Source organism: Sceloporus occidentalis, unplaced genomic scaffold (assembly GCF_023333645.1).
Source record: "Sceloporus occidentalis isolate IW3139 unplaced genomic scaffold, rSceOcc1.0.p SCAF_37, whole genome shotgun sequence".
NCBI lineage: Eukaryota > Metazoa > Chordata > Lepidosauria > Squamata > Phrynosomatidae > Sceloporus > Sceloporus occidentalis.
The window spans coordinates 7,777,684-7,797,528 of record NW_028317017.1 but is presented as its reverse complement, the minus strand read 5'-3'; the positions used below and the strand labels follow the sequence as shown (position 1 = coordinate 7,797,528).

Sequence of the window (19,845 nt, the reverse complement as noted above, 5' to 3'; positions counted from 1 at the left end):
AATATTCAATTTACAGTATATTTTTCTTGACTAATCTTACATAAAATAGCCAAAGGGATTTTATTTTTGCTTCTGTCAGTAGATTTTACATAGGAGCTGAATTTCAGCATAGCAGCTGATTTCTAAAAACTGGATAAAATCAGATATGCACTACAATGATTGATTCTATAAAGTTGCATGATATGGGTTTGTTGTTCTACTGGAAAGACTTACACTCTGCTAAAAATTGCCAAACAGAATTATTATTATGGAAAGTGATAAACTTTTCATAAACTGGAAAGGTTTCACTCTTTCTTATCATTGAGAAGCTCTTTTGTTAGCCTCTTTGGCTTTTTACCATGTGGTAAATACGTTCCTTTTGAAAAGAGTAGTCGACTGGTCATCATAAAGCATGTATTCTCTAGCAAAATATTGAATTACCGCAGTAAGTAATAATAGATTTCACATGAAGTAAGCAAATCCTGAAATCTTTAAGGAATTAGGCTTTGCATCTTCTGTGGCATAAAAACAGTTGGTGTTTCATTCCTATATGCATACCTTAAAAAAAACATTGTTTGCTAAGCAAAATTATATCGATGTCATTAGTGCAAGGTTTAAATATATATGCCTTATTTTATCCCCATAAACCTACCACTACTATATTGCTATGTTGCTTGTATGATAAGTGTGTCCCCTACTGGCATTGCCTGATCTGTCATGAATATATTAATAAAAATGTTCTTTATAAATATATACTAAAATGGTAAATATACTGTGCCTTTATGCCTAGCATTATAGGAGTACAGTGGGCACTTACTAAGTGACTGCCTGGACACTGTGTCCATCACTGTGTTCCAAATACCATTATACGAATGAATGAATTACACAATTTGCTTGCCTCTCCTGGTGAAGTTGCTCAGTTCAGCCTCTGCAAGCAATATGCTTGGCTTGATCTGTGGTGACTTCTTTTCTCATTGATGGGAGAGAGGTCAGTTTGTGATATGCTGTGTGATAATTCTTTCTCAGCTGGGGAACAAAAAAGTGATTCATGCGCTTATAGTGATCAAAATATAAATATTGAACCTGTTTCTGAAAGCAAATTCCTTTTGATAAACCGGCTCATAAAAGGAGAGAAAATAAAAACATATAGTGTAGTATTCCAGAAATCCTTATTAGTGGTAATTATGCATCAAATGTGCTCACATTTGCCCAAAAGAAAGCAGAAACTTCAGGGGATCTTGTAAAAAACTTCCTTATGTAGAGGAGATTTTTGAGACCCTCAAGTATGTGCTCATAACAAGGTGAGAGCAAAAAAAGACAAAGAGCAACACAATAGTGAAATATTGTATGAAATCTTGATTATTTAAATATGCATCAGATGCACTCACGTGTAATCAAAGATTCAATAGGCACTTCAAAAGTAAGGTAGGTGGAGTAACCTTCAATACACCCCAAGAGTAGGTACTTTTCTCTATCGGATTGCTATATCATTCATCCGTGTCACAAATAGACTTAAAAAAATATAAATAACATTTATTTTCAACAGGAAATGGAAAATATTAAAAATGTATAAAATAAAAATATATAAAATATATAAGTCACATGTTGCGCCCTTTCATGGGCTTCTGCCTACCAGAAATGTACCCCGCTTAAAAAACTATTATATATAAATAAGATGCCAAAAATACCAGAGCATTGGAGTATGCAATGCTACCTTTTTATTGGATTAACATAATACTTAAAAGACAAGCTTTCAAAAGTTATCCTCTCTTCCTCAGGTATTGCTTCAGACCTGAGAAAGAGAAGAAAACTCTCAAAAGCTTTTCTTTATAATTTACAAATAAGTGCACAGACAGAGAGGCAGGCTCTTGCACTGCCTTGTTGTTGTGAGCAGAGCCATAGCTGGCTCGTTTTGCTCCCGAGTAATATTGTGCCCCCTCAGCTATTTTTTTTACATAGGTTATTTTATTGACACTGCCACATACCTCCCCATAAACACACATATACACATACACTGCCCTTACACAGTGTTTTTACACATACCTGCCCATAAACACACACATACACATACACTGCCCTTACACATGACTGCCCTTACACACTGCCTTTTAAAACACATGCCCATAAACGCAAACAAATATAGAGCTACACTGGCCTCTCACACACCTGTCTGCACATGCTGCCTTTACACATACCTGTCCATAAACACACATATACACATACACTATGCTTACACACACACACCTGTCCATATACACACATATACACATATACTGCTCTTACACACGCCTGTCCATACACACACATATACACATATACTGCCAGTACACACACTTCCCGTATACACACACATACTGCCCGTACACACATCTGGCCATAAACACAATATACACATAAACTGCCCTTACACAAGCCTGTCCATACACACACATATATACACATTCACCGTCCTTACACAATCCTGTCCATACACACACACATATACACACACACACCAGCTTACAAACACAAATACCTACACTGCTCTTACACACACCTGCCCATACGCAGACTTTCATTGCTACCTGGCTAACAAAGATGGAAGAATGTGTAAAGGTGGTGGAGCTCATATGGAAAGCAAGGGGACAGTTTGAGAGATAAATCGCTACCTGGTTTTTACTGGATTGAACAGGTTCATACTCTCACATCCATGCCTCCCACCCGAAGCACAGACAACTTCTGCAATCTACTATTTATATATTGTCTGGGTTTGGGGGTCATTTGGGTCTGATCATTTAATACCTTGCCTGGGTATTTAATTGGGTCTCCCCCCACCTCTGCAGTACTAAATGCTGACCTTCTGCATAACATAAAGTATTACAGTGTGACATAAACTCGGATTTCCATTTTTTCCTATTTTATTGTGAAAGGTCTTAATACATTGTATTGAACTGCTACCTTTTTCTTTCTTATCTGAAATCCTGCAAAATAATAGATTGAGAAGATGAACAAAAAAACCCCATTTTAATTATTTAGCAACCTTCTGGAGATTATACATATTATATTGACAGGAAGTAATGGGATTATTCTGACAACTTCACAACATTAAAAACCAAATCAAAATAACATACAAATACGCATCATAACCAAGGACAGCATCGATTTCTGTGTTCTAGTTATACCCTTGAGCAAAATGTATCAATAAACTAGATGGAGCATGTGACTGCTGGAGAAAATGTCTTTCTGATTTTTACACTGAAGGAGGTCATTGCTACAATATTTAAGCCTTGTAATAATTCAGTGATTACAGACTGCAAGCATGTTTCAGCTATCCATCTTCCTTCATCATATGGAGATTACAATAATTGAGTGACTGATACCACAATATTATTTATTGTATTTGGTGATAGACGTGACAGACTCAAACCCCAAATTACCTCCCCAGGGTTATCAGCAAACATTGTGATATTCCATGAGCAGCAATTGCTCTATTCTCCCACTCAACTTATCTTCAGTTTTCTATGTCAATGTCCTTCTATCATATTTTTTGTCAAAACCTGTTTTTCTCTTGTTTTTTTCATATTCCCTAAAGTTACACATATAAATTGGTTTTCTTGCACACCAGCTGTCTGACAGTATGTAAAATTCAATTGTGCTTCTATTTAGGTTCTTCCTTCTTCTTTCACGAGAATGCTTGCTTCACTGGCTCTTAAAAACAAAATTCTGAGCCTTTAAAAGAACACTTTGTAAATGTTGTGGTTAACGTATTAAATGGACCTTTAAAGCTACTAGGCGTGGATGTAGGTAGCTCATATGTATATCATGATACTGCCCCTCACTTATACATGCAGCACCTTAACACCCTTATCATAATGCTATTTGTTTAATTTTGAGTACATGGTATGAGAAAAGCATTTCAGATAAGTGTCACTTTTCAGGATCTTAAGCACAGTCCTAAAGCCTAGCTCCAATTCTCTCTTCTGATCGCACATATTGCAATTAGCAATCCAGGCTATGGAGCCCTGCTTGCTGATCATAGTGTGATCAGCACAGACAGATAAGCAGGAGATGGATAAATATTGTTTGCAAAAAATGAACAAAAAAAATAGAGATATTATAAATTAAATAAAACAGAAAATAAATACAATTTATTGGGAGCTCACCATTAATACAAATGTATGAGATGACCAAAAAGGGATCTCAAGCCATACTGGACTGGGAACAGTGCAAAAATAAAGAGGAAAATAATTTTTTATTTTTATTTTTTAAAGTGCCACTTAGACCTCCCACTACAAGTAAAAATAAAATAAAAAAAATGGGTTTAAATGTCCAGCACCATGTACCTGATGCAGGCTTAATACAAATCCTTGTCTGAATACTGCTGTCATCCAGTTTCATACAAAAAACACCCTACTTGCCAAATACTCCAGGATCCATACACATAAGGTCGGTGAGTGTGTAGTGTCTCTCATTCTTGTGTTCTAACACTGGGGTGCCTGGATTATTATTAAATACTATGGAACAGAGATGGAACAAGACTTTCTGTATTCATTTTCATTTAAAGTAGATTGGAAGTGCACTCTAAGATTTTAACAAGCACTTCCAGGTCATATAATTTACCTTCATTAAGACTCAGCAGATTTATTCTGCTTCCATTGGCCGTGAGGTGTGGTCGCTCACCCATTTTCTATTGGTAATTTATTCTTCTACATATCACTGATTCCTTTTGTGCTTGGTCAGTTTACGAGTAAGTCCTTTAAGGATGAAATGTGTCAGACTGGATTGTTTGGAGTTATATCTGTCTGTGCAACAAGGATGAAATAAACTTCCGTGCTTCTTTAACCCCTTGATGACAATTGCCGGTCCGGGCACGTCACGGAAAGTCAAGTCGATAACGACAAATGACGTGCCAGGACCGGCACGTCATTAAACGGGTGCAGAAAGCGATCTATTTACGCTTTCTGCACCGAAACGGCGTTGATGTAATGCCTCGACCTCGAGGAATTCAGCAACGCCATTATCGGCACAAAGGGGCCATCTCTGGCCCCTCCCCGGGGCGTCAACATCCGCCATACTTTGTATGGCGGCGGACGCCCGTTTTAAAAGCGTTTAGGAGGCGATCAGGAGGCATCCAGCGACACCAAACACTTACCTGGGGATGGACTGCATATAGGTACTGCATTCAACCATGCAAGTCAATGGAGCTCAGCTTTCTAATCACAGTGTGATTAGAAAAAAGAAATTACAAATAAAATAAAATTACTAATTAGAAAAAAAATAGTAAAAAACCAGTAAAATGTAAAAATAATTTCCCACTGATGTCACTATCAGGGGAACCTTCAAGTTGAAAAAAAATGTTAAAAAAATAAAAAAAAAGGCAAAAAAAAAAAATATATATAAAAAATATATTTTTGTGAGCAAGTCCTAAAATTAGCATATTAGCTTAAAACAATTCTCGCATGGAAAGAGTTAAAATGCTGGCATATTAAATGCCCATGGGGTGTCTACTTTTAAAAAATGTATGATTTGATGGGGTAAATTGAATTGGCCGGGTTCAACAAGGTCCCAATTAACACGGGGGGAAGGATGGCCACACATCTAATTTCCAATTAGAAAAATGCACATGTACCAAATGTGGCCTTTTAGTTCCCCCCAAAAATGACAAACCCATGCATGTGGGGTATCACTGTACTCAGGAGATGTTGCTGAACACATATTGGGGTGTCGTGTGACAGCGGCATATACCAGGAGCTGTAAATTCATACATAAAGTAGGTGTGTGTGGGAAAAATACACACACAAAAATACTACTGTAAACTTTGAAAAAATGCTGGTGGTAAAATGTGTGCATGCAAAGAGTTAAAATACCAGCATTTAAAATACCCTGTGGTGTCTAGTTTTCAAAAATATATGGTTTTGTTGGGCACACTGAAATGGCCCGGCTCAAAGATGTACCAAATAGGGGATGGGCAGTGGATCCCCAAATGCCAAAGTTCAACATTGAAAAATGTGCATGCCCCAAATGTGGCCCTTTTGCCCCCGAACAGCCAGGCAAAATCATTCATGTGGGGTATCACTGCGCTCAGGAGATGTTGCTGAACACATATTGGGGTGTTTTGTGATAGTGACATATACGAGAAATTTTTAATTCATACCTGAAGTAAAATGTGTGTGACAAAACAAATGCAAAAAAATGACTACCACAAAGTTTGACAAAGACTGGTGGTAGATATGGTGCATGGAAAGAGTTAAAATACTAGCATTTGAAATACCCTGGGGTGTCTAGTTTTCAAAAATATATAGCTTTATTGGGCACACTGGAATGGCCCGGCTCAAAGATGTACCAAATTGGGCATGGGCAGTGGATCCCCAAATGCCAAAGTTCAACATTGAAAAATGTGCATGCCCCAAATGTGGCCCTTTTGCCCCCAAACAGCCAGGCAAAATCATTCATGTGAGGTATCGCTGTACTCAGGAGATGTTGCTAAACACATATTGGGGTGTTTTTTGATAGTGACATATACCAGAACCTGTTTATTCATACCTAAAGTAAAATGTGTGTGAAAAAACAAATGCAAAAAAATTACTACCATAAAGTTTGACAAAGGCTGATGGTAGAATAAGTGCTTGGAAAGGGTTAAAATACCAGCATTTGGAATACCCTGGGCTGTCTAGTTTTTAAAAATATATGATTTGATGGGGTAAATTGCATTGGCCAGCTTCAAAGATACCCGAAATGGCACATGGGGGGAAGAATTACCAGATTTGGAAAAATGGCTTTGAAATAGCAAAACGCTACCTGTACTTATTGCTCCATAACGTGCAGAAAAAAGCAAAAAAACATAAAAACATTGGGTATTTCTAAACTCAGGACAAATAGTAGAATCTATTTAGCAGGTTTTTTTATTACCTTTTATAGATGAGTAAAAGATTTTTCAACTAAAAGTTAGAAACAGTCATTTTTTTCGAAATTTTTCACCATATTTTATACTTTTTTTAATAGTAAATAATATGATACAATCAAAACAATGTCATCTAAAGAAAGCCCTTCTTGTCCTGAAAAAAACAATATCTAATGTGTGTGGGTTCAGTAAACGGGAAAGAAGAAAATTACAGCTAAACACGAGCAGCGCAGAAATGTTAAACCGGCCATTGTCACGAAGGGTACAAAAAGTAAAATCAGCCTTTGTCACGAAGGGGTTAATTATCTCTAATCCAGTATGTTTACATCATGTGATTGCAAGATATACTTCTGTTTTATATTTTGTAACCACTTCTGTAAACCTGAAAGGTAAGTTTCCCTGTAAGTCTGATTTTAACATCTTTTGGTTGGGTATCATTAACTCAAGCCCGCTGATGTATTTTTAGCTCCTGAGCCTGAAAGGAGTATTAGCAAGCCCTTTACTTTGATTTAATGTCTGGCCCTTTCAGTTACAATTATGTGAAGTGTTTTAACCTTGAGCTAGGCATATTACTCTATTAAGATCATTGTGGGAGTTTGTGCTTGAAAATAGCATGTGCATTCACGCAGAAAGAATACACTCAGGGTCTAGTCATTTCAAATAGCATAGACTGTAAAGGTTGGCATGTCAAGGAAAATATGTTTTAGCCATGAACCATAGAGCTAATGCTGTAAGAAAATCATAGGTGCTGTAGTGCAAAATTGAGGCATTAGTAGAGATTTCCTATGTTGATATTGTGACCGCACCAAAACTGTTATTTTTATAAAAATATATTAGCAGTTTTTGTTGTTCTCAGAAGGTAAATAAAACAAATGTAATGGTGCAGTTTAAAGTATGGGCATATTTGGGAATGCTCAAGTTTGACCTGGAGTCTCTGGTTTAAGCGTTTCTTCTCCTGGTTCTCAAAAATGAAACCACACCCCTCACATGGATAGCACCTCCCTTTTGTTTGGCTAGCCCTGCCTCCTTGTATTAAGGGGATAGCCACCCTGGGATGTATAAAACAAATTTGCCCTCTTACAGAAAATTCTCCCAAAGCATTTAAGTGTTTAATGTCCACTATAAAGCTAACTATTAAAACCATAGTTCCCAGGTCCATCGGGGCAGGTGTAGAGTTTATACTCCAAAATGTATGGCAAATGTTTACTTTTTGTGTTGCTTTCCTTCGGATGCAAAGCTGGGATTTTTTCCTCTGTAAAAAGACTATATTAAGGCAATATTATTGGCTCCAGTGAAAATAGTGTTCTTGCTAAAATGTGACAACTGTAACTATCTTTTTTTTTACAGTTCACAGTTAATCTCATAAGCCCTCATACCTTATTAACATAGCCCCAATGCATCCAACTGGTTAATGTAATAACACCATTAACAAGGATGGGGAGTTACATGGAGTTACCAGTTCAGAAGGAACACTGCATCTTTCCATAATTCGAACTGTTCTGTTAGTTAAAACCGTAATAACAATTGGATACATTATTTTAATAAAAATATTGAAAGATAAAAGCATACCTTTATTCCTCTCTACTAAATATTACATTACCCAACTCTAGAACGTATACATTTATTATGTTTACTAATGCCGTAAACTGTGTCTGTGAGTGTGAGTAAGCAAAACATTTGGGGTGATGACAGATGTTCTTTAATCGAAGGTCTTTTTAACTTGTAACCTCTCATATCGTCTTGAGAGTAGAATACGAGGTTTTGCTTCCTGTATTTTAAGATGTGATCAATTGTCTTTAACAACATCTCACTTGGAAAAACTGCTAAAAATGTTTTATCTGTCCACATGGGATTGTGAAATGTTACCAACGTAAAACATTTAGGTTAGTGAATGCAGGGCAGTAAGTATTCCACTGTGGAGACGTATTATTCCCATATTATCTATTTCTTTACTATAATATATTTTATATGGGATTTCAAAGTCTGTATGTGGATCGTTTTACATGTAAATAGTTATCAAAGCAATGCTTCTAGTAAAATGTTCATATTGAGAAGCAGAACACACAGAAATGAGTCAAGTGTTCAATCTAGAAATGTATCCTTCAAATCCATGACTCAAAAGCCTTCTGTTGTTAACCCTGTGAGAGCCAAAAGGGTGTGCTTTGTCATTTCTGTCTCCACCTCTGGGTCTGAAATTGTACAAACGGTATCATAGTTTCCAGTGCAACTGAAAATTGCGGGGTTTTTTATCCAACAGGTGCAGGCATGCCAAGGATTACCTTTTATAACTCAGGCATCTGCAGTAAATATATTTACCCAGAATGACTACTATAGGGGTGGTTTGTTTTGTTGTACATACGAAAAAAATGACTATAGGTGTTTTTTCTGTAGCTGGACCTTGAAGCGAGTGCGATGCTGAAAGATTTGCAAATTAAGCTGAGCACCGTGCTGGATGAATTAAGTTCAACATTCGGCACAAGGTAAGGCATTAACATCTAATTGAATATAAAACCTTCCTAGTACGTATTTCATGCTGGTTTTATGCATAGAAGAAAATAGGAAAAAATGAAAAGTTAAATGGTAAAAATGTACCTAATTTTTGAAGTATTGTCAAAATCTATGGCTAACAGTATTAAATATTTATTTAATAGACATATACACATTTATATGCACAAATGTCATATCCAGATAGCTAAACAGAGCATTAGAAGGGAAGTGGTACCACACTACAAATATCAGTAAGTAAGCTTTACAGAAAAGTCTTGAAAAAAATCTAATTGTAAATGATAGGCTCATTCATCACACTATCCCACATTTCAAATGGCTGCATTCATTTGGGGGGTTGCTACTGGCTAGGTCATTGGTTTGTCTAGACTTTTTTTTTATATGACTATAACCTATTTATAGTCTTTTATGTAATGGATTTAGAAGAAGAATATTTTCACCCCCTTTAACTTGACATACACACAAATATGACTTATAGGGCTGTAGAACACTATTATACACTCATTCTCAGCAAAACTCTTAATGCTTAACGAGGAGCTTCAAGGAACTGAGGTTTGAGGTAGGGATTGAGGTTAAGTAGTTGGTGGTTTATCTGAAAAGAATAATAATTTATTTATTCAATGTGAAGAGTCAACCATAACAAGATTTTGTTGCCAAGCATAAATGGAATTTTTCTCATCTTACCAAAATTCCTACTGTTTATGGAAAGCAGAGAATATGACTTCCACAACAATGTCTTTAGATGCACACTCTGTATTTTATGTATTTGATTTTTAGCTGTGTTTTTTTTCTCCATTAGCTCTTTGATACTTTCTATTAACACTATTCTGCTTTTTCAGTTTCCAGAGTGTTATAGAGGACTGTGTAAGGCAAATGAGTGTGGAATTAAATCAGATGAGGGGCAATGGAAATGCATCTGCAAACAGGAACAGCGCAGCAGTGGATGCAGAAATTGTGCTGCGGCCCCTCATGGATTTCCTGGATAAAACGTAAGCATTCATTTGCTCTTAAGATGCAACATTCAAGATAGTGCTGGGTTTCCGGATATTCATAAACTGGATGAGATCTGTCTTTATGTCTATTTTCTGGCTTGGTCTTACAAGCAAGATAAACATGTAGCCTGGCACTGCATTGAGAGCTCTCATTGTTGTAAAAAAAATACCTGATGTTTTATTGGGTTGATTGAAACATTTGGATTTGAAAAAGAAACATAACGCTATTCATAGGTTTAATGACATCATATATCATTGGATTTACTAATTTAATAATTGTTTTCTATGTTTCACTGCATTACCTGGATGACCCTTAGGCTAGGTTTCCACTTTTTTTTTTGCTAAAAACGCCAATTCCATGGCGTTTTTTTAGTGAAAAAACGCTGCAGCCAGATGTTAGCTGTTCTTCAATAGGAAATCGCAGAATGCCATATCCACTTGGCGTTTTTCTGTTTGGCGTTTTTCTGCTTTTTTGGGCTCTGTGGCATTTTTTCAAAATCGCAGCATGTTGACACTCTGGCGTTTTTTGCAAGGAAATCTTGGCGTTTTTCTCCAATAGAAGTCTATGGGAGAGAAAAAACGCCATGAAAAAGCTATGTGGGTTTTTTGCCTTGGCGTTTTTTATGGGTTTTTTTCCACAGTTACAATGCAGAGGATGGACCCAGTATCTGTGTGTCCTACGAGAAATAGGCTGGAAACAAACAGTTTCACACAAAACAAAGTTCATATTGAATTTTACACCATTGGGAACAAACATGCCATTACAAACAAACATACGCGACACATCAACTGGATCCTGCGTGCCAAAAGCAACAGCAAACAATTTGCACCATCATTTGGGGCCAATCTTCCTAGAGGAGCAGACATTCGGAATAAAGCATGCCTTACAAACCACAGAAAAGAGACAAAAGGGTCCGCCGGGGCGAGTTTAAGTAGAACTCTACCAAGTAAATGACATCAGGAGAGGGCAGATACTTGCCATTTATCCTAATACCTTTTAGCTGGGTGAAACTGCTAACTTGTAAAGGCTGGAAAAACTGCCTATGGTCAAAAAAAGCAATTTCCACAGAAAGGCTAAAACGCCAGAAAAAACTCCAGAAAAAATGCAGTGGCAGTTTTCTTGGCGTTTTTCCTGGCGTTTTTCATCAAGAAAATAACGCAGGACAAAAACCCAAGTGGAAACCTAGCCTTATGGCAGTTTTACCTATATGTATAGTCTGGATCTTAGGAACTGGTTAGAGATCTTAACATTAGCAGATTTACATTTTGGTAGCCAGATCTTCTCTTTTGATGCTTCACAAGCCAAATATAAGTTGCCCAGATATGAATATTTCAATTGTTAGGTGTTTTTTTTCCACTTAAAATCAGTTGCAGTTTTGACAATATTAAATCATTTTCTGAATACTTGTAATCAATTGAATCTCATTTCTAAACTACAATTGTTATTAGAAAAAAGTTTCCTTTTTTATGGGACGTTATGAATAAATGGGAAACGATTTTTATCTTCAAACCTAGCATAAAACATAAAGCTTTACTAGAAAAGCAGTTCATTGTATTAATTTACAATGGGATCTCATTTCTGCTAAAATCTACGCTACTACATCTAGCTTATGTAGGCAGTGCCACAGAGTTACAAGGAATGCAACTGCATATATGGTGATCTTGTGACCTTTAATTTAATGTTAACCAGTATTTATACCACAAAATGTTCTATTCATTTAAAATTTACCCTTTGAGAAACATGCAAATCGAGATTTAGCCATCAACATTTTATTAGCAGTTAAGAATTCTCTTCTGAGACTCTGGAAGAGACAAGAGATCCTATCTTGGACTGAAATCAAATCTCAAATTAGCCATCAGTGTGATTTAGAAAAGTTTTTCTATTTATCTAATAGAAATAAGCATTAAGATATCTGGTCTCCCTGGGAGAAAGCTATATTTCAGGTCTTTAAGCCCACAAGTGAGTTAACTCTGAACTTGGCGGCGTGTCTCGACTATAAAGTACTCTTTGACCTTTGTTTGAAGAGAATATATTTTCAGTGAAGTGTGGAGCGGCTCTTTGTTGGGGTATTTTTGGGTACTATTTGCAATATATGAAATGCTTAACTTATGATGAACAGTTTGCTATTTATGTATTTATAATGAAAAGATTTTGTATATAAGCCTGGCCAAATGGCCCAGTAATAACTTGACAATTAAAACACATTTGAAAGTCTGTAATCAATCAGAGGAATCTGCTCCTTACTCATATTTCATTACCCAAGGAATTGTTTGTAACAGCAATTACTGTGTTAAATAGCATTGTAAGAAATACAAAGTATACTTACGTCCACTATAGCAAATATACTATACTATAATAGGTCTATGCTGTTTCTATACTAAATCTAATGCTTTACATATAGTGAGTCAGTATAAGAAATGTAAGGATACTTCAGAAATTTAAATATTGATGCATCCCACATTTAAACAACTTAGCTCCTCTTGATTTTTAAATTCTGTTTCCCATTTTAGAGATTTAATTTCAATATGAAATATTTAATTTTATTAGGAAATGCATGTTTTAGTATATTGTGCTACCATACTAATAGGCTGTTTGAAAGGCTCTGCTGCAATAGTTTTGGACACAAATTATCCTTTCTGTATTACTAAAACACTATGTGAAACATTATTATCTTTGAGTGACTCAAGTACAATGGAATGTTCCAATTTGCATGAATATTGAATTTGTTTATCTGATGATAACACTACTTTTCAAACATTACACCAGAATCCCTTTTTCTTTCGAAAACCATTTGTGCCTCAATGAACCTGTGCTGTGCAATGCCCCTGGACACGACGGTATTCCATGAATAATACTTAAACGTCTTATTTCAGGTTATCCGTGTCAGCCAAAATATGCGAGAAGACGGTTCTAAAGCGTGTTCTGAAAGAGCTGTGGAAGTTGGTACTCAATAAAATAGAGAAACAAATTGTACTGCCACCTCTAACAGATCAGACTGTAAGTAACAGATTCATTACCTATAACAGTAAATAGCTTTCTTAATTATCTGCCTGTGTAGCCTGATCAATGATATACTAAACCTGTGGGTGCTGTGCCCATCAGAATGGGAGCTTGTATAATGCAAATAATATGCTAACCAGTTCTATTGGAAACCTGACTTTATGACTGATCAATACATGAATGTACTGTACATCACCTAACAGAAGATTCAGTGTTCGGTAAATACCAGGCACATGGCTTCTATTGATTAATTACTTTGGCTCAATATGTAATTGTATAGGACAGATACAGAAGACAACCTTCTCATGAAAGTAAATCAGAACTAGTTAGAAAGTGATCAGGTTTAGAAGCAGGTAAGTGCATTTGACCTTTTTAGTAACGCAACATTGTTTAATAGTGGTCATACACTAGAAAATAATCTCATTAGTTTATTGTTAAATCTAACAGCACAACCCATTTGTGCCTTTTAAGATTACAGTAAATGTCATCAACTATATTGTTGTAAATCTGACATTGCAAACCAAAAATAGAAAAAAGGGACAGCAGATAGATCAGAATGGGAAAGAATATTATGTGGATCTTCCTTTACTGGGATTGTCGGTTAAAAGCAAGGAGAGTACTTTTTGTAATTTTGTGTAATTTTATCTTTGCACATAGTTGCATTTGTTCACTCATCCCGCATTTTTTATTGTATTGACTAGAAGTCTTCATACACTTTGCATTATCTGATGTTACATACAAGAAAATAACTTCACTCATAGCTATAAACTGCTGGATGAATTATAGAAAATAGAAGTAATAGATTTAATGGTACTAACTGCAAGTAGAGAATTGCATTATCAATGCTACCCATGTGCCTTTGCTAGTACACTATATGATCTTAAACCACAGATCCCAGCAAACTCCTTCTTTTGTGAATAAACAGCAACACCAATGAAATTCAACAATTCTAATTGTTCATTAAAGGGCACACAAACACACACACATGCATATATAGATAGATAGATAGATAGATAGATAGATAGATAGATAGCTATGTATTTTACAACTTTAGGTCTAATTTAAGACTGAGTATTATAAAGAATTATGTAGTATATTTGTGATTTACAGTACCAGAAAAAAGAACAATATAAGAAAACAATAATAACAATGGGACTGAATACCTAGGATATTGCCATAGCAGGACATATCTTACTTTGTTATTTATAAAAAAAATATCTGTATGCAAAGTTGGCATAAATTCCACTTTTCCATCCTAGGTCTAAAATTAAATAATTACAAGATTAGCATGATTGTTTTTAGCTATAATAACACCAAACTGATAATTTTGTCATTTGCACTGATACAGAGCCACACAAATTGCTCCTTGCAAAGCTGCCAAAAAGCGCAAGTAATTACAGTTCTTCGGATAATTGTGATGTAACACATTTTAACGTTACATGGTAGTAGCATGATAAGCAGATGGTCGTTTAACAAAAAAGGGGTAGTATCATCTTATAACATCCTGACAGATTCTGGCTCGGTTTCCTTATTGTTTATCCTGGTTGTGTATTTATAATCGCTGTTTGTAGGCAATCCTACCAAGTGTTATTAGCAGCTATCTTCTAAAGTGGCAGCACCCTAATATGAATGAAGTAAAAGGGACAAAAATAATAAAAAAAGACATAGATGTATCTAGTAGTTATTTTTATGTACTTCTGTATACTTACATTGTTAAAGGGGAGGTACAATAAGTGTAGTTGAATAGTAAGTATGGTAGTAATACAGACATCTTGGATGTCTGTACAAGTTAAAGCACATCAGTAAACAAGGACCTGAAGAGCTTTAGGTCTAAAGGATGGGTGAACATACAGATGCTATCAAGGGGAGGAGGAAATTTATGAGTGATGATGCAAAAATAATAATAGGGGTGAAGTAATTAGGTCACTCCACATGGGCATTTATGGATCCCATCTTCCAGAGCCTCGGCTAATCATGCAAGTCTTATGATTAGCCGTAAAGCAGAATAGTTCAATACATTCTGGTTTTGTTACACAAACTGCAATGAGAGAAAAAAAAAGATTACAGAAAAAAAAATAGAGCAGGGAATGAAATCATGCTGGCATGATTCAGTGATGGAATGCTTAGTGTAAAAGGCAATTAATAATTTAGATTAACATAGGTTAGCCTTCCTGCTTTGGAAGGAAAGGATGTTAGAGTTACTGAAATCAATCAGATGAACATAATACATATAAGTAAGATTGAGATGCCAGGAGTATGATCACTCGATGTGAGAGATATCTGATTGTATCTGATACTATCATGTTGTTACATTTTCCTTACCAGAAATTTGTGTGCTGTTCATCTCTTCCAATTATTTTATTGCTGCATTGTTGCTAGTCAGGAGATATTTTGTATTGGGAATTACTCCTGTTATTTGAAACAAAATCCCAAGTAGAGGTTTTCCTCATTAACTCACCCTCAGTTCCAGGAGACAGACACCGTTCCCTTCAGCGATGTACACAACCTGTGACATTCCCTATAAATCAAATCTTTCATCTTTATTCTGGAATTTTGTAGTGTACCTAAAACCTAGAAACAACAATGTTACCTTGTCGTGTGTGTATATGCATTATCCTCTTCATGTTCTTATTTATATGTTATTTATTACATAGTGATGACAATTTGCGCAGTGCATATTACATACTTTAAAGGGTATTACAAACCCATTTGGCAGACAGCCAGAAAGAAAGCGAAGTTGACAATCCAGAAGGAGTGGTGGACAAGTGAAGCGCAAACTATATATACAACCGTTACTAGCTCTGAAAATGATTTAATAATGTAATTTCTGTATATTTCCCATTTTTGTGCAATTTCAAACATTACTACTTGGTTTGTATGATTGTTGCATAAAAATATTACCATTAATATGCATTCAGCTCCTTGAATTTTAAAGTCACATGTCTGCGTGATGCTGCTCTAAAATTATATTCCAGATATGGCATTTTGCCCTAGTTTCATTTTTTATGTTTCTTTTATTAAGAATATAAATATTTGATATATATAGTTGGCATTCCAAGGCAATTGTATAATTTAAGCATTCAAAAGCCACAGAAGCTAAAAAAAAAGGTTGATGTGCTTTATGTTGTGTGAAAAAGTACAGATTCAATTTTTGATTTGACCCTCTTTCAGTGCCACATGGATGCTCTGACACAGAAAGAGTTGATCTCAACATTAATTATATTTATGAACACGACACATTATCTCTGCTAGCCAGTAGCAATGACAGAAAATATAGACATATTTACAAAACAAGAACAAATTGCCGGAGCCAAATTTGTATCTGCAAATCTACATTAAATAACTATTATGTTTTTGTGTTTTTCATGCATGTGTTTAAATGTTTGGATTTAGGAGTTTGTATTTCATTGCTAATTTTTATGTCAGTGTTGCCGAAAGCTGGAATTGAGTGCAAATGTAATGGGCATAATTCAATGAGCCATCTACAATCCAGACAAAAGATAAAAAGGAAGAGAACAACTTCTAAAATCAAATTTCCCAGTAAGCTATTTGATTCCCAGTGCATAATGAACATAACCTGCTAACCTGCTAAAAGGTGTGATGACCCATTAGAGCCATTTTTTTTTTGTTTTAACTCCTCATTAAGAATTGAGTCATACAAGGCCTATCACAGATAATCACTTTCAAAGTCTAGCTAGGTAACACTGTTTTTTTTACCTCTGATAGAGTGCTTTGATGTGGTAGGGGAATCAAAATATGGACTAAAGCCTTGTTTGCCTAAATTTGTAGATTTGGATGTGAGTGCTGATAATTTGTTCTTGTTTATTACATATATATTTGTGTTTAATTCCATAAATGTTTTGTCTTTTTTTATTTTAGGGGCCCCAAATGATTTTCAGTGCCGCTAAAGATCTTGGACAATTGTCTAAACTGAAGGTAACATTGTTTATCCAATAACTACTCACCAGTGACATTATCTCCCGCTGTTAAAGTGACATCACATGAATAAAAACAAATAATGCGCTAAAATGCTATTCATTATAGAGCAGAGTAGTTTTACCCAAATTTTATGAAGTCACAAGTATTCACTACTAATATAATCACATGCCAATTAATCTGTTAAAAACATGTACTTTAAATTGGTTTGGGTCATCCCCCCTTTTATGACATCACTGTGTGGCACTACATGTAAATGATGTACTACAGTGTATATAAATTAGCATTTATTGCCACATAGTAAAGAATGGCATTTATACCAAAATCTAATCCTGGTTGTAGAATTATACATTTACTTGTAATTATCATAGCACAATGGACCAGTTTTCTGTGCACTATATAAAACACTCTATTTATATAATTAGTTTAAAGAACAGTCTAATGTGAATGAAATCTCTACTATAGAAGAACGCATATAAAATTAGGCTGTTAGTAGCCCTAACCTTTTGTGAGTACTTTAATATGCATTCTTTCAAAACGAAAACAATTTGGGCACTGATTGCTTAAGCTTTAAATCAGTGGTAGTACAGTACCAATAAATCAATGGGAGTATTCCTGTCACTAAATAAAGAAAGAAAAAGTGATGAAAGACACTTAAATCAAGTTAATCAATGTAAACAGGAGAGAAAAGTAACTAATATATGTCGCTCACACTAAGTACAAAACTCCTAGTGTACAATATAGTCAATTCAGTTAAAACTTTATATTGTGATTATACCACAATAGTGCTCTATAAACAAAAAAAATGTATACCTATATTATTCCAATGTAGGATCTCCAATTGTTGCAAGGTATATGCTTAAAATAAAGATAAAACAGACAAAAAAGATATATACCGTATTGGCTCAGATATAGGCCGCCCCCGTGTATAGGCCGCATTCTAAAAGTTTGGTGCTTTTTTAAAGAAATTTTTTTTTAATAGACATGCTGCCACTCTGTCTCCCCCCCCCGAGATATGCTGCCACTCTCCCCCACCCGAGATATGCTGCCACTCTGTCCCCCCCGAGATATGCTGCCACTGTCCCCCCCCGAGATATGCTGCCACTGTCCCCCCCGAGATATGCTGCCACTGTCCTCCCCCCCGAGATATGCTGCCACTGTCCTCCCCCCCGAGATATGCTGCCACTGTCTTCCTCCTCCTCCTCCCCCCCGAGATATGCTGCCACTCTGCCCCCCCCCCGACTTACCAGAGCAGACTCCCGGGTGTCTTGCGTGGCCGGCGGAGGACATCTACGCAATACGCGTATACAACTTTCGGTGCCGGGACTCAGCGGATGTGCCGGCACCGGAAGTTGTATACGCGTATTGCGTAGGTGTCCCCCGCCGGCCCCTCAAGACACCAGGGAGTCTGCTCTGGTAAGTCTTGGAGGCAGAGGTAAAACGCATCGTGCGTACATCATGTGCAGGGACGAGGATTTGAGCGGTGGGGAAAAGGCAAAATGCATTCTGCAGAATCCCCTGATGCATTGAAAATGGACCTCATATATATGCATTAAAGTACAAGTGATTACTGGTTTTATAATATTTCTTACACAGGAATTCAAAGTTATGTGTACTACAGTACAAATTGCAGTTCATAAGAACATATGGCTTCCTCATGGGAGAAGCTTGTTTTCTGTCAGTAGTACATCCAATTTGTTCAACTGATTTCCTATGCAAATAGAACAAAACACAGAATAGATTACAAATGTACAGGTTTCAAGTTTTAACTCAGTTTCGGTTTTAACTCACAAAAGGCAACACTTAAGAAAGTCTGTAAATAACTTTGTAGAGTAGAGTTTGTATAGTTGGTTACATGAGGGGAAACAGAATGACTGCCTCAGTGGGTGTACTTGAGCTACTGTCCTAGACCACAGTCCTGTGGCTTCATTGGCTGGTTTCTGGGACAACAGAGCCCTCTTCCTCAGCTGGAACAGTTGTTGGATACATTGCCTCACTTGAAAAATTCTAATGATAAACAATAAGTATATTCCAGCTGTACCTTTAGATTATACTCTCTTAAAATGTAGATCTTTAACAGACTGATCTATAATTCAGATACCTACAAAACTGCATATGCATCATAATATTAACTAGGGTTAGCTTGGCAACCAACTGCTCTGTTTAACGTCTATCTCTCATTCTGCCAACGTACGCGCACACATAATTTTATTCCGATCTTCAGCAGAACCAGAAATGGCATTATATAGTAATATTTCTTTCATCCACCATGGCCCTGTGCTTAGAAGTTCACTAAAGAGCTGTTGTTCATTAAAATAGCGTTTTTTCCTTTTGTAATAAGAAAAGGTTATTTACAAAATGCCCTTGCAGCTTTTAAAAGATAGTTTGTACTTTTCTGCTCATGACATTGAAAGTAGACAGGGTACCCAAACAGACTAAGAAAAATGTTTGTTCACACTGCGTACTTGGTCACCAGTAGCTAGATGGAAGTTGACACCTTTTTTGATCATGATCATGTGTCACTCATGTGATTTTCTCTTGGGGCAATACAG

General features: G+C 36.1%; 1 protein-coding gene across 1 annotated transcript in view; it reads left to right on the top strand.

Annotated features, from left to right (window-relative positions):
• UNC13C (unc-13 homolog C) overlaps positions 1–19,845 on the top strand; it is a 218,151-nt gene that overhangs the window by 170,865 nt on the left and 27,441 nt on the right. The window contains exons 24-27 of the mRNA XM_089488232.1: positions 9,251–9,339; positions 10,204–10,353; positions 13,231–13,354; positions 17,237–17,293. Coding sequence (XP_089344358.1) covers positions 9,251–9,339; positions 10,204–10,353; positions 13,231–13,354; positions 17,237–17,293 — 420 coding nt within the window. The remainder of the gene's footprint in view (positions 1–9,250; positions 9,340–10,203; positions 10,354–13,230; positions 13,355–17,236; positions 17,294–19,845) is intronic.